We start from the raw sequence: 14,394 nt of genomic DNA, 5'->3' as shown, positions 1-14,394 counted from the left end.
ATCAGAGCAAACTGGAGATCCCGTTCAGAACGGGATTTCCTGTTTGGCTTCCCCCATCGCCATGGCGACGATCGGAAGGACATCATAGACGTCATCCACGCCATGGCGCACGGAGGCCCGATCCACCCCTTAGCGCTGCATGGCGGTGACTGGCCAGGCTGCGCAAGGGGTCTGGGGGAGGGAGCGGAGGGTAGCGGTGAATCGGTGCGTAGTACACGCAGCTAGCAAAGCTGCTAGCTGCGTGTAGCAAAAAAATAAAATAAATAAATTTGCAAATCTGCACACCAGGGCCAAATAAATCCTCCGCGGCTGCTAACCCCGAACTCAGCTCGGGATTACCGCCAAGGAGGTTAAAGTGATAGGACCTACAGGGGCTCAGGACAGAACGAGTGGAGCGGTCATCAGTGCCAATTAGCAGGCATAAGTTCGTAGTGCTCACTATGCTACTCTGATAAGGCACGCCAACTCTGATAAGGCGCGTTATTTGTTGTAGTGAATCAACCCCTATGCACTTTATCCACAACACTACAAGCTTTATCTCACTGCAGGAACATACAGCAGCCACAGACTCTATATACTAATCTAACGGGAGGGCAGAGGAAGCCAGAGACGTATCACACTATTCCTGCACCATTCCACTTTGAGGCGATTTGACCTCATCGGTTGAATAGATTCTTTGGCACTCCTCGGACATCCTTCAGAACTACTGTAGTTTAGAAGACGGGTGCAGGAGTACTGGGCATGTGAGAGTCCGTGTTCCTGCACATTCTGTACACATGTGCCCGTCTTTGGAAATTTTCAAGGACACAAGTAGTTCCAAAGGCTGTCAAAGGACTATGGAAGGCCCGGCCAGTCTCAGAACCTCAACCAGGGCGGCTGCAGACAGAGAGCACCTGTCTTATCGGCCAGGAAGTCAATTCACCCGCCCACAGGTGATGGATTGCGGGAGTGATTAAACGTAAGCGATGTGCTGTGTAACGGCTCTGAACACAGGCCTATTACCCTCCGCCCAGCACCTCTATTACAAACCTACTTTCCATTCATCATGGACTCTTGTCTATTGAAGTCTGGTAAAGCAGCAGAGGTGTAGCTAAGGAGCTGTGGGCCCCGATGCAAGTTTTACATTTGGGCCCCCCAAGCACTCTATACATAACAATTGATATGACGCACCAAAACCTGCCAATGGCAACTACAGGGTCAGAGGTACAAGAAGGGAATGGGGAACAGTTTGTTAATTATTACTAATATTCAAAGTATCCATAGAAGTGATTATTATGAGCACAGGATCAATAGAGCGCTTATTCTGAAGTTGAGGGAGGACCCCTCGGGGCCCCATGAAGTTGTAACCTCTGCACCCCCTATTGCTATGCGCCTGTAAAGCAGACCTGTGAGATTTCACCACACCGGGTAGAGCGGTCCGCCAATGAGACAATTACACTAAACAAGAATCTCATTAGAATGCGGGCAGGCAGGCCCTGGAATATCTTGTGTTTGGCGCCATCTTGTGGGCACTCCATACCCTGCACTGGCTCTTCCTGTGCTTCACAGATCTGGTTTAAAAGACACAGTACAGTAATCAGGGTTTATGTCTGAGCTGAGAGACACGGGTAAGGCTTAGCGGGCATAGACATGTTATTTTGATCAATTTTCCCACCACCATGTAGTTGTAGGGCTCACACATTTTGAATACTAGGAACATATTGGGCATGTAAACCCTCATACTACATGGAAGTAGTCAAATTGGCCATTCATCGGCCAATAAAAATTGGATATGTGTATCAGGATTAAAGGACACCCGAGGTGAAAATAAACTAATGAAATAAACGTTTGTATCTATCTTCCTTCTTCTAAAAATTACTTTAAGATATACCCGCCGATACAACCGGCATGGATTCAGTGTTTCCATGGGAACAAGCCCCCCCCCCAAAAAAAAACCCAGCAGAAGTGGCACAGAGGGGGACACTGGAGGCACAGGGGGGCACAGAGGAGTTACAGGAGACAGAGATGGCACATTGTTCGACTTAACAACAGATTCAGGTTAAGAACGAACCTACAGTCCCCATCTCATTCGTTAACCGGGGACTACCTGTATTCCACAGTTTTATTTTATGTTTAAATCTACTTTTTTAAGTTTTTACTGGTTTACTGTTTTTGCTCAATGACACATTCATTGAAGTATGCCAGAGCCAACATCTATGAACTATTGATCCTTTTTATCTCTTTCCTGCTCTCAGAAGGCATTGTCTGCCAGGAAAGGGTTTTATAGGTGTAATTTCTTATCAGTGAGGGTCACACTGTAGTCACTTCCTGTCTGAGTCAGCCACTTACATGGCTGATGTTTAACTCTTTCAGGCAGAGAAAGGGAAAAAAAAAAAAAGGAACACAGCCTAGTTATTTGTGTGCTTTGCACTGTACATACACATTTCTATCTCATGTCACATGTCTCCTCGGGTATCCTTTAAAGGCATGTCACCCAAAGGGGTTGAGGGGGTGGGGGGCATAAGCATAGTTCATGGGAAGACCAAAGACTAAACCATGTCTAGCTGCTCCTCAGAAGGAACCTGAAGCCCTCTGACGCTACATGCTGTGTTGCGTCAGGGGGAGGGGCCCTGGTTACAGAGGGGGATGTCTCATACCTGCTCTTCTTCTTGGAGGACAGAAGCTTGGCCAGCTGCAGCAGAACAAACGACAGGCGGGACTCGAATATGTTGAGCAGCTTCTGCACCTCTTCCTTGCGGAGCCCCCCGGAGGACTCGCCCGGCGCCTCGCTGCCGCCCTCTGCACCCTGAAAACAGAAGACAGACATTCTATTCAGTCATTATTCACGTTATCACAGACACGAGGCGTGAGACTGGATGGCTTGCGGCCTTTATATCTCGGTGAATATAGCGGTGCAATGAGGTTTCCGGGCTGAAGGACCGATGCTCGCGTCCGCCTCGCTAACCCTGCTAGATAAGCTCATTCAATAGACTTTATTAAAGGAATGTATTCCTGGGCTATTCTCAATGCCCCCCCCCCTCCCCCATCCATTATGAACGCCGTACAGAGCTCACATAACCCAGACTGAATGCCAAACCAATCGGGAGAACCTCGCTCCATTGTCCCATTCATAGCGACCTATTCTTCCCTCCACACTTCTACAGAGACGAGTACATTATAGTGCGATTCTCTACAACACAGACAGGGGACATACAATGGGGTCTAAAGTGACATGAATGAAGCCACTCAGCATATACAGAAGTCATTATTAAAGAGACCCTGTGGTGACAATTATTCAGGATATTCATGTTTATGGTAATTTTCATGGTTTCGGCAACAGAAACACTTCTTATACCTTTATATTGGTAAATGTCCATGTGCTGAATTGGTCTGCACTATCTCTGATTTTTTTTTTAAGGCCTGAAAAGGAAGACCAGAGATATGCAGCTTGGAACTGGGCCAATCAGAGGCATTTCCTGCGGATTGTGATTCGCCCAGTTTCAAGCTGTATACAATCTGAAAGTAATCAGGAAGTTCTTAGCAAGTCAGCGCCCAACTCTGCTCATAACTGGCTGATCTGCATGAGTAATGGGACTGCAATACTACACTGAATGCGGTTATTTGCCTTAAAGGGAACCTAAACTGAGCAGGATATGGATTTTTCCTTTTACAATAATACCAGTTGCCTGACTCTCCTGCTGATTCTGTGTCTCTAATACGCTTAGCCACAGCCCCTCAACAAGCATGCAGATCAGGTGCTCTGACTGAAGTCAGACTGGATTAGCTGCATGCTTGTTTCAGGTGTGTGATTCAGACACTACTACAGCCAGAGATCAGCAGGACTGCCAGGCAACTGGAACACAGAGGCATGTTCCCTGGTCCATGACATGACTGTAGTTCCACCCCCTTCTTCCGCTCTCTGCCCCCCAGCGTTGCACTAGCACCCCCCAAAGCTAGTAACAAGGAGAAAGCAGGAGAATGGAAGGTTCCCTTACAGGAGAGGCACTCCTGCATAACACCCACTCTGGCATTAGGAACGCCCCTTCCCCAGCTCTCTTTGGGCAGCTCTGCCTCTCCCCCACCCCTCTGCTCAGTGATGAGACACAGAGCAGAGAGAGCTGCAGCGTTGCAATGACCTCAGGGGTCACTGAAAGCGAAAGTAGAGGATATCTGGCCACAGGAGCATTGGAGAGCAGCGGTAACTGCGGCTACCAGATCCAGCTAGCCCCCCGAATCAGGTTTTTTTATTTTTACAAAAAATGCCCACGTCAGGTTCTCTTTAACCACTTGCCGACCGCCCACAGCCCATGGGCGGCGGCAAAGTGGACGCCTAAAGGACCGCAATACGCCTTCAGGCGGCGCGTCCTTTAGGCATGCCGGGGGAGCGATCGCGTCATTGATGACGCGCGCTTCCCCCGGCAACTGGCTCCGCCCACCCGCCGTAACATCCCGCCGGCCATACGGAAGCGCCGGCGGGATGTTAACCCCGCGATCGCCGCTACAAAGTGTATAATACACTTTGTAATGTATACAAAGTGTATTATACAGGCTGCCTCCTGCCCTGGTGGTCCCAGTGTCCGAGGGACCACCAGGGCAGGCTGCAGCCACCCTAGTCTGCACCCAAACACACTGATCTGCCCCCCCCCGCCCACTGATCGCCCACAGCACCCCTCAGACCCCCCCCTGCCCACCCCCCAGACCCCTGTTTGCACCCAATCACCCCCCTAATAACCCATCAATCACTCCCTGTCACTATCTGTCAACGCTATTTTTTTTTTATCCCCCCCCCCTGCCCCCTCCTGATCACCCCCCACCCCTCAGATTCTCCCCAGACCCCCCCCCCCCTGTGTACTGTATGCATCTATCTTCCCTGATAACCTGTCAATCACCCGTCAATCACCCATCAATCACCCATCAATCACCCATCAATCACCCCGTCACTGCCACCCAACAATCAGCCCCTAACCTGCCCCTTGCGGGCAATCTGATCACCCACCCACACCAATAGATCGCCCGCAGATCCGACATCAGATCACCTCCCAAATCCATTGTTTACATCTATTCTCTCCTCTAAACACCCACTAATTACCCATCAATCACCCATCAATCACCCCCTATCACCACCTGTCACTTTTACCTATCAGATCAGACCCTAATCTGCCCCTTGCGGGCACCCAATCACCCACCAACACGCTCAGATTGCCCTCTGACCCCCCCTTATCAATTCGCCAGTGCATTAATTACATCTGTTCTTCCCTGTAATAACCCACTGATCACCTGTCAATCACCTGCCAATCACCTATCACCCATCAATCTCCCCCTGTCACCCCCTGTCACTGCCACCCATCAATCAGCCCCTAACCTGCCCCTTGCGGGCAATCTGATCACCCACCCACACCATTAGATCGCCCGCAAACCCGCCGTCAGATTACCTCCCAAATGTATTGTTTACATCTGTTATCTTCTCTAAACACCCACTAATTACCCATCAATCACCCATCAATCACCCCCTATCACCACCTGTCACTGTTACCTATCAGATCAGACCCTAAGCTGCCCCTTGCGGGCACCCAATCACCCGCCCACACGCTCAGATTGCCCTCAGACCCCCCCCCCTTATCAATTCACCAGTGCATTAATTACATCTGTCCTTCCCTGTAATAACCCACTGATCACCTGTCAATCACCTGCCAATCACCTATCACCCATCAATCACCCCCTGTCACTGCCACCCAACAATCAGCCCCTAACCTGCCCCTTGCGGGCAAACTGATCACCCACCCACACCAATAGATCGCCCGCAGATCCGACATCAGATCACCACCCAAGCGCAGTGTTTCCATCTATTCTCTCCTCTAAACACTCACTAATTACCCATCAATCACCCATCAATCACCCCCTATCACCACCTGTCACTGTTACCCATCAGATCAGACCCTAATCTGCCCCTTGCGGGCACCCAATCACCCGCCTACACGCTCAGATTGCCCTCAGACCCCCCCTTATCAATTCGCCAGGGCATTATTTACATCTGTCCTTCCCTGTAATAACCCACTGATCACCTGTCAATCACCCATCAATCACCCCCTGTCACTGCCACCCATCAATCACCCCTGTCACTGCCACCCATCAATCAGCCCCTAACCTGCCCCTTGCGGGCAAACTGATCACCCACCCACACCAATAGATCGCCCGCAGATCCGACATCAGATCACCACCCAAGCGCAGTGTTTCCATCTATTCTCTCCTCTAAACACCCACTAATTACCCATCAATCACCCCCTATCACCACCTGTCACTGTTACCCATCAGATCAGACCCTAATCTGCCCCTTGCGGGCACCCAATCACCCGCCTACACGCTCAGATTGCCCTCAGACCCCAGCCCTGATCACCTCGCCAGTGCATTGCTTGCATCTATTCCCCCCTCTAATCACACCTTGTGACACCCATCAATCACCTCCTGTCACCCCCTAGCACACCTACCCATCAGATCAGGCCCTAATTTGCCCCGTGTGGACTCCTGATCACTCGGCCAAACCCTCAGATCCCCCTCAGACCCCCTTCCGATCACCTCCCCAGTGCATTGATTGCATCTATTTTCCCCTCTAACCACCCCCTGAGACACCCATCAATCACCTCCTGTCACCCCCCTAGCACTCCTATCCATCAGATCAGGCCCAATACAACCTGTCATCTAAAAAGCCACCCTGCTTATGACCGGTTCCACAAAATTCGGCCCCTCATAGACCACCTGTCATCAAAATTTGCAGATGCTTATACCCCTGAACAGTCATTTTGAGACATTTGGTTTCCAGACTACTCACGGTTTTGGGCCCGTAAAATGCCAGGGCGGTATAGGAACCCCACAAGTGACCCCATTTTAGAAAAAAAGACACCCCAAGGTATTCTGTTAGGAGTATGACGAGTTCATAGAAGATTTTATTTTTTGTCAAAAGTTAGCGGAAAATTGATTTTTGTTTTTTTCACAAAGTGTCATTTTCCACTAACTTGTGACAAAAAATAAAATCTTCTATGAACTCGCCATACACCTAACGGAATACCTTGGGGTGTCTTCTTTCTAAAATGGGGTCACTTGTGGGGTTCCTATACTGCCCTGGCATTTTAGGGGCCCTAAACCGCGAGGAGTAGTCTAGAAAACAAATGCCTCAAAATGACCCGTGAATAGGACGTTGGGCCCCTTAGCGCACCTAGGCTGCAAAAAAGTGTCACACATGTGGTATCGCCGTACTCAGAAGAAGTAGTATAATGTGTTTTGTGGTGTATTTTTACACATACCCATGCTGGGTGGGAGAAATTTCTATGTAAATGGTCAATTGTGTGTAAAACAAATCAAACAATTGTCATTTACAGAGATATTTCTCCCACTTAGCATCTGTATGTGTAAAAATACACCCCAAAACACATTATACTACTTCTCCTGAGTACGGCGGTACCACATGTGTGGCACTTTTTTACACCCTAAGTACGCTAAGGGGCCCAAAGTCCAATGAGTACCTTTAGGATTTCACAGGTCATTTTGCGACATTTGGTTTCAAGACTACTCCTCACGGTTTAGGGCCCCTAAAATGCCAGGGCAGTATAGTAACCCCACAAATGACCCCATTTTAGAAAGAAGACACCCCAAGGTATTCCGTTAGGAGTACGGTGAGTTCATAGAAGATTTTATTTTTTGTCAAAAGTTAGCGGAAAATTGATTTTTGTTTTTTTCACAAAGTGTCATTTTCCACTAACTTGTGACAAAAAATAAAATCTTCTATGAACTCACCGTACTCCTAACGGAATACCTTGGGGTGTCTTCTTTCTAAAATGGGGTCATTAGTGGGGTTCCTATACTGCCCTGGCATTTTAGGGGCCCTAAACCGTGAGGAGTAGTCTGGAAATCAAATTTCGCAAAATGACCTGTGAAATCCTAAAGGTACTCATTGGACTTTGGGCCCTTTAGCGCAGTTAGGGTGCAAAAAAGTGCCACACATGTGGTATTGCCATACTCGGGAGAAGTAGTACAATGTGTTTTGGGGTGTATTTTTACACATACCCATGCTGGGTGGGAGAAATACCTCTGTAAATGACAATCTTTTGATTTTTTTACACACAATTGTCCATTTACAGAGTTATTTCTCCCACCCAGCATGGGTATGTGTAAAAATACACCCCAAAACACATTGTACTACTTCTCCCGAGTACGGCGATACCACATGTGTGGCACTTTTTTGCACCCTAACTGCGCTAAAGGGCCCAAAGTCCAATGAGTAACTTTAGGATTTCACAGGTCCTTTTGCGGAATTTGATTTCCAGACTACTCCTCACGGTTTAGGGCCCCTAAATTGCCAGGGCAGTATAGGAACCCCACAAATGACCCCATTTTAGAAAGAAGACACCCCAAGGTATTCCGTTAGGAGTATGGTGAGTTCATAGAAGATTTTATTTTTTGTCACAAGTTAGTGGAAAATGACACTTTGTGAAAAAAACAATAAAAATCAATTTTCCGCTAACTTTTGACAAAAAATAAAATCTTCTATGAACTCACCATACTCCTAACGGAATACCTTGGGGTGTCTTCTTTCTAAAATGGGGTCATTTGTGGGGTTCCTATACTGCCCTGGCAATTTAGGGGCCCTAAACCGTGAGGAGTAGTCTGGAAATCAAATTCCGCAAAAGGACCTGTGAAATCCTAAAGTTACTCATTGGACTTTGGGCCCTTTAGCGCAGTTAGGGTGCAAAAAAGTGCCACACATGTGGTATCGCCGTACTCGGGAGAAGTAGTACAATGTGTTTTGGGGTGTATCTTTACACCTACCCATGCTGGGTGGGAGAAATAACTCTGTAAATGGACAATTGTGTGTAAAAAAAATGAAAAAATTGTCATTTACAGAGATATTTCTCCCACCCAGCATGGGTATGTGTAAAAATACACCCCAAAACACATTATACTACTTCTCCTGAGTACGGCAATACCACATGTGTGGCACTTTTTTGCAGCCTAACTGCGCTAAGGGGCCCAAAGTCCAATGAGCACCTTTAGGCTTTACAGGGGTGCTTACAAATTAGCACCCCCCAAAATGCGAGGACAGTAAACACACCCCACAAATGACCCCATTTTGGAAAGTAGACACTTCAAGGTATTCAGAGAGGGGCATGGTGAGTCCGTGGCAGATTTCATTTTTTTTTGTCGCAAGTTAGAAGAAATGGATTCTTTTTTTTTTTCTTTTTTTTTGTCACAAAGTGTCATTTTCCGCTTACTTGTGACAAAAAATAATATCTTCTATGAACTCACTATGCCTCTCAGTGAATACTTTGGGATGTCTTCTTTCCAAAATGGGGTCATTTGGGGGGTATTTATACTATCCTGGAATTCTAGCACCTCATGAAACATGACAGGGGGTCAGAAAAGTCATAGATGCTTGAAAATGACAAAATTCACTTTTTGCACCATAGTTTGTAAACGCTATAACTTTTACCCAAACCAATAAATATACACTGAATGGTTTTTTTTTAATCAAAAACATGTTTGTCCACATTTTTCGCGCTGCATGTATACAGAAATTTTACTTTATTTGAAAATTGTCAGCACAGAAAGTTAAAAAAATCATTTTTTTGCCAAAATTCATGTCTTTTTTGATGAATATAATAAAAAGTAAAAATCGCAGGAGCAATCAAATAGCACCAAAAGAAAGCTTTATTAGTGACAAGAAAAGGAGCCAAAATTCATTTAGGTGGTAGGTTGTATGAGCGAGCAATAAACCGTGAAAGCTGCAGTGGTCTGAATGGAAAAAAAGTGGCCGGTCCTTAAGGGGTAGAAAGACTGTGGTCCTCAAGTGGTTAATAAACACGATTATCACAGCTAATGCAAATCCATTTGCTGGGTCTGAGACAGGGCCGGTTCTAGTCTTCTTGCTGCCTGAGACAAACTTGTGAGGATCCACCCCCCCCCCCCCTCCGATTTGGAATGATCGCACAGCACCTGACAATTTACTCTGCATCATTTAATGTTCTCACATGACATGCTGCAGCTCAACACAATAGCACACTGGCTGGCTGTGAGTCTGTGACAAACACACTGCTCACCCTCAGCCACTCCATTCCTCCTCAGTCAGGACAGCAGTGCCAGCTCCTCCCTTCTGCTGTGCAAGTCAAATGAAAGACTGCTGCTCTCCTGCCTCCCCCTCCTCACTCACTGTCAGCCTCCTCACACAGCATAACAAGCTGCTTTTCCCCAAAGATGCTCTCCTGCCTCCCCCCTCCTCACTCACTGTCAGACTCCTCACACAGCACAACAAGCTGCTTTCCCCCAATGCTGCTCTTCTGCCTCCTCACTCACTGTCAGACTCCTCACACAGCACAACAAGCTGCTTTCCCCCAATGCTGCTCTCCTGCCTCCCCCCTCCTCACTCAGTCAGACTCCTCACACAGCACAACAAGCTGTTTTCCCCCAATGCTGCTATCCTGCCTCCCCCCTCCTCACTCACTGTCAGACTCCTCACACAGCACAACAAGCTGCTTTTCCCCAATGCTGCTCTCCTGCCTCCCCCCTCCTCACTCACTGTCAGCCTCCTCACACAGCATAACAAGCTGTTTTCCCCGAATGCTGCTCTCCTGCCTCCCCCCTCCTCACTCACTGTCAGACTCCTCACACAGCACAACAAGCTGCTTTCCCCCAATGCTGCTCTCCTGCCTCCCCCCTCCTCACTCACGGTCAGCCTCCTCACACAGCACAACAAGCTGCTTTTCCCCAATGATGCTCTCCTGCCTCCCCCTCACTCACTGTCTTTCCTCACACAGCACAACAAGCTGCATTTCCCCAATGATGCTCTCCTGCCTCCCCCCTCCTCACTCACCGTCATTCCTCACACAGCACAACAAGCTGCTTTTCCCCAATGATGCTCTCCTGCCTCCCCCCTCCTCACTCACTGTCATTCCTCACACAGCACAACAAGCTGCTTTTCCCCAATGATGCTCTCCTGCCTCCCCCCTCCTCACTCACGGCTAGGCTCCTCACACAGCACAACAAGCTGCTTTTCCCCAATGATTCTCTCCTGCCTCCCCCCTCCTCATTCACTGTCAGACTCCTCACACAGCACAACAAGCTGCTTTTCCCCAATGATGCTCTCCTGCCTCACCCCTCCTCACTCACTGTCAGACTCCTCACACAGCACAACAAGCTGCTTTTCCGCAATGATGACCTCTTCACCTCTCTCCCCTCGTACTGTGACTGCATGCTATTAGTGTAAACACACAGTACAAACATGCTGTCCCTGTAATCTTTGCTGCCTTATGCAAAGGTTACACCTTGCTTCATGAGAGAACTGGCCCTGGACTGGGAACAGGAAGAGTATTGCAGGGAAAATAATTGCTAGAAGAAAACCCTGCTGTGTTTACCATTTAGTTATGCAGAATTTATCTAACAATTCATCCAGACTACAATAACTAACTAGCAATTGTACAGAGTTATTATATGGCCCATCACTGCAATTTTGAAGAGGAACTGTAGTGAAAATAATGTAATACATTTTTTTTTTACAGTATTCATTTATAAATTATTTGGTCAGTGTTTGGCCACTGTAAATCCTTTCCTCACATGGATTTACATTCTACGGTTTATCACAGATGGCAACCATCTTTAGTACTGGCAGGTGCAGCTCTGCAGAATGTTTACTGAGAGTTCTGATGCCAGTAGAAAATATACCTGGTCTCCCAGAATGCTCAGAGGAGAATTCCGCATAGCTAAACAGCCTAGGCTAAGCATCACTGGGAGGCTATCCTGAATAATTTACTGCATTCTACTATGTGTCACTACAAGGCCTGTAAGTCTCCTCTAAAAGGGGGTAAGGGGTGCTCAGAAGTGGATAAAACTACCGTATATACTCGCATATAAGCCGACACAACACCCCCCCCCCCCCCCACTTTTACCTAAAAAAAAAAGTAAAAATGATTGACCCCCATATAAGCCGGGGGTAAGAAATACTGGCCGCCTTATTCCCCTAGTGTCCCAGTATAGCTAGTATAGTGCCCAGTATAGCTAGTATAGTGCCCCAGTATAGCTAGTATAGTGCCCCAGTATAGCTAGTAAAGTACCCCAGTATAGCCAGTATAGTGCCCCAGTATCGCTAGTATAGTGCCCCAGTTTCGCTAGTATAGTGCCCCAGTATCGCTAGTATAGTGCCCCAGTATCGCTAGTATAGTGCCCCAGTATCGCTAGTATAGTGCCCCAGTATCGCTAGTATAGTGCCCCAGTATCGCTAGTATAGTGCCCCAGTATCGCTAGTATAGTGCCCCAGTATCGCTAGTATAGTGCCCCAGTATAGCTAGTATAGTGCCCAGTATAGCTAGTATAGTGCCCAGTATCGCTAGTATAGTGCCCAGTATCGCTAGTATAGTGCCCAGTATCGCTAGTATAGTGCCCAGTATCGCTAGTATAGTGCCCAGTATCGCTAGTATAGTGCCCAGTATCGCTAGTATAGTGCCCAGTATCGCTAGTATAGTGCCCAGTATCGCTAGTATAGTGCCCAGTATCGCTAGTATAGTGCCCAGTATCGCTAGTATAGTGCCCAGTATAGCTAGTATAGTGCCCAGTATAGCTAGTATAGTGCCCAGTATCGCTAGTATAGTGCCCAGTATCGCTAGTATAGTGCCCCAGTATCGCTAGTATAGTGCCCCAGTATCGCTAGTATAGTGCCCCAGTATCACTAGGTAGTGCCCAGTATAGCTAGTATAGTGCCCCCCGCCTCCCCTCTCCCCCGCTGCTTTTACCTTAGCCGGCGCCGCTTCTAGTAATAGTGCCCAGTATAGCTAGTATAGTGGCCCAGTATAGCTAGTATAGTGGCCCAGTATAGCGCCCAGTATAGCTAGTATAGTGGCCCAGTATAGCTAGTATAGTGGCCCAGTATAGCTAGTATAGTGGCCCAGTATAGCTAGTATAGTGGCCCAGTATAGCTAGTATAGTGGCCCAGTATAGCTAGTATAGTGGCCCAGTATAGCTAGTATAGTGGCCCAGTATAGCTAGTATAGTGGCCCAGTATAGCTAGTATAGTGCCCCAGTATAGCTAGTATAGTGCCCAGTATCGCTAGTATAGTACCCAGTATCGCTAGTATAGTACCCAGTATCGCTAGTATAGTGCCCCAGTATAGCTAGTAAAGTACCCCAGTAAAGCCAGTATAGTGCCCCAGTATCGCCAGTATAGTGCCCCAGTATCGCCAGTATAGTGCCCCAGTATCGCTAGTATAGTGCCCCAGTATCGCTAGTATAGTGCCCCAGTATCGCTAGTATAGTGCCCCAGTATCGCTAGTATAGTGCCCCAGTATCGCTAGTATAGTGCCCCAGTATCGCTAGTATAGTGCCCCAGTATCGCTAGTATAGTGCCCCAGTATCGCTAGTATAGTGCCCCAGTATCGCTAGTATAGTGCCCCAGTATCGCTAGTATAGTGCCCCAGTATCGCTAGTATAGTGCCCCAGTATAGCTAGTATAGTGCCCAAGTATAGCTAGTATAGTGCCCAGTATCGCTAGTATAGTGCCCAGTATCGCTAGTATAGTGCCCAGTATCGCTAGTATAGTGCCCAGTATCGCTAGTATAGTGCCCAGTATAGCTAGTATAGTGCCCAGTATAGCTAGTATAGTGCCCAGTATAGCTAGTATAGTGCCCAGTATCGCTAGTATAGTGCCCAGTATCAATAGTATAGTGCCCAGTATCGCTAGTATAGTGCCCCAGTATCGCTAGTATAGTGCCCCAGTATCGCTAGTATAGTGCCCCAGTATCACTAGGTAGTGCCCAGTATAGCTAGTATAGTGCCCCCCGCCTCCCCTCTCCCCCGCTGCTTTTACCTTAGCCGGCGCCGCTTCTAGTAATAGTGCCCAGTATAGCTAGTATAGTGGCCCAGTATAGCTAGTATAGTGGCCCAGTATAGCTAGTATAGTGCCCAGTATAGCTAGTATAGTGGCCCAGTATAGCTAGTATAGTGGCCCAGTATAGCTAGTATAGTGGCCCAGTATAGCTAGTATAGTGGCCCAGTATAGCTAGTATAGTGGCCCAGTATAGCTAGTATAGTGGCCCAGTATAGCTAGTATAGTGGCCCAGTATAGCTAGTATAGTGGCCCAGTATAGCTAGTATAGTGGCCCAGTATAGCTAGTATAGTGCCCCAGTATAGCTAGTATAGTGCCCCAGTATAGCTAGTATAGTGCCCAGTATCGCTAGTATAGTACCCAGTATCGCTAGTATAGTACCCAGTATCGCTAGTATAGTACCCAGTATCGCTAGTATAGTGGCCCAGTATAGCTAGTATAGTGCCCCAGTATAGCTAGTATAGTGCCCCAGTATAGCTAGTATAGTGCCCAGTATAGATAGTATAGTGCCCAGCGGAGCAGTGCTTTTCAGTGCTGCTAGATTTGGGCGCAGCCG

General features: G+C 47.8%; 1 protein-coding gene across 2 annotated transcripts in view; it reads right to left on the bottom strand.

Moving 5' to 3' along the window:
• The window catches only part of EDRF1 (erythroid differentiation regulatory factor 1), a 116,039-nt gene that overhangs the window by 11,124 nt on the left and 90,521 nt on the right, over positions 1-14,394 (bottom strand). For both annotated transcript variants that reach the window (XM_068257516.1, XM_068257517.1), the window contains exon 23: positions 2,637-2,785. In XM_068257516.1, coding sequence (XP_068113617.1) covers positions 2,637-2,785 — 149 coding nt within the window. The remainder of the gene's footprint in view (positions 1-2,636; positions 2,786-14,394) is intronic.

Source organism: Hyperolius riggenbachi, chromosome 10, assembly GCF_040937935.1.
Source record: "Hyperolius riggenbachi isolate aHypRig1 chromosome 10, aHypRig1.pri, whole genome shotgun sequence".
In the NCBI taxonomy this organism is placed as follows: domain Eukaryota; kingdom Metazoa; phylum Chordata; class Amphibia; order Anura; family Hyperoliidae; genus Hyperolius; species Hyperolius riggenbachi.
Note: the sequence above shows the minus strand (reverse complement) of the source record. Positions and strands in the feature narration are given on the sequence as shown.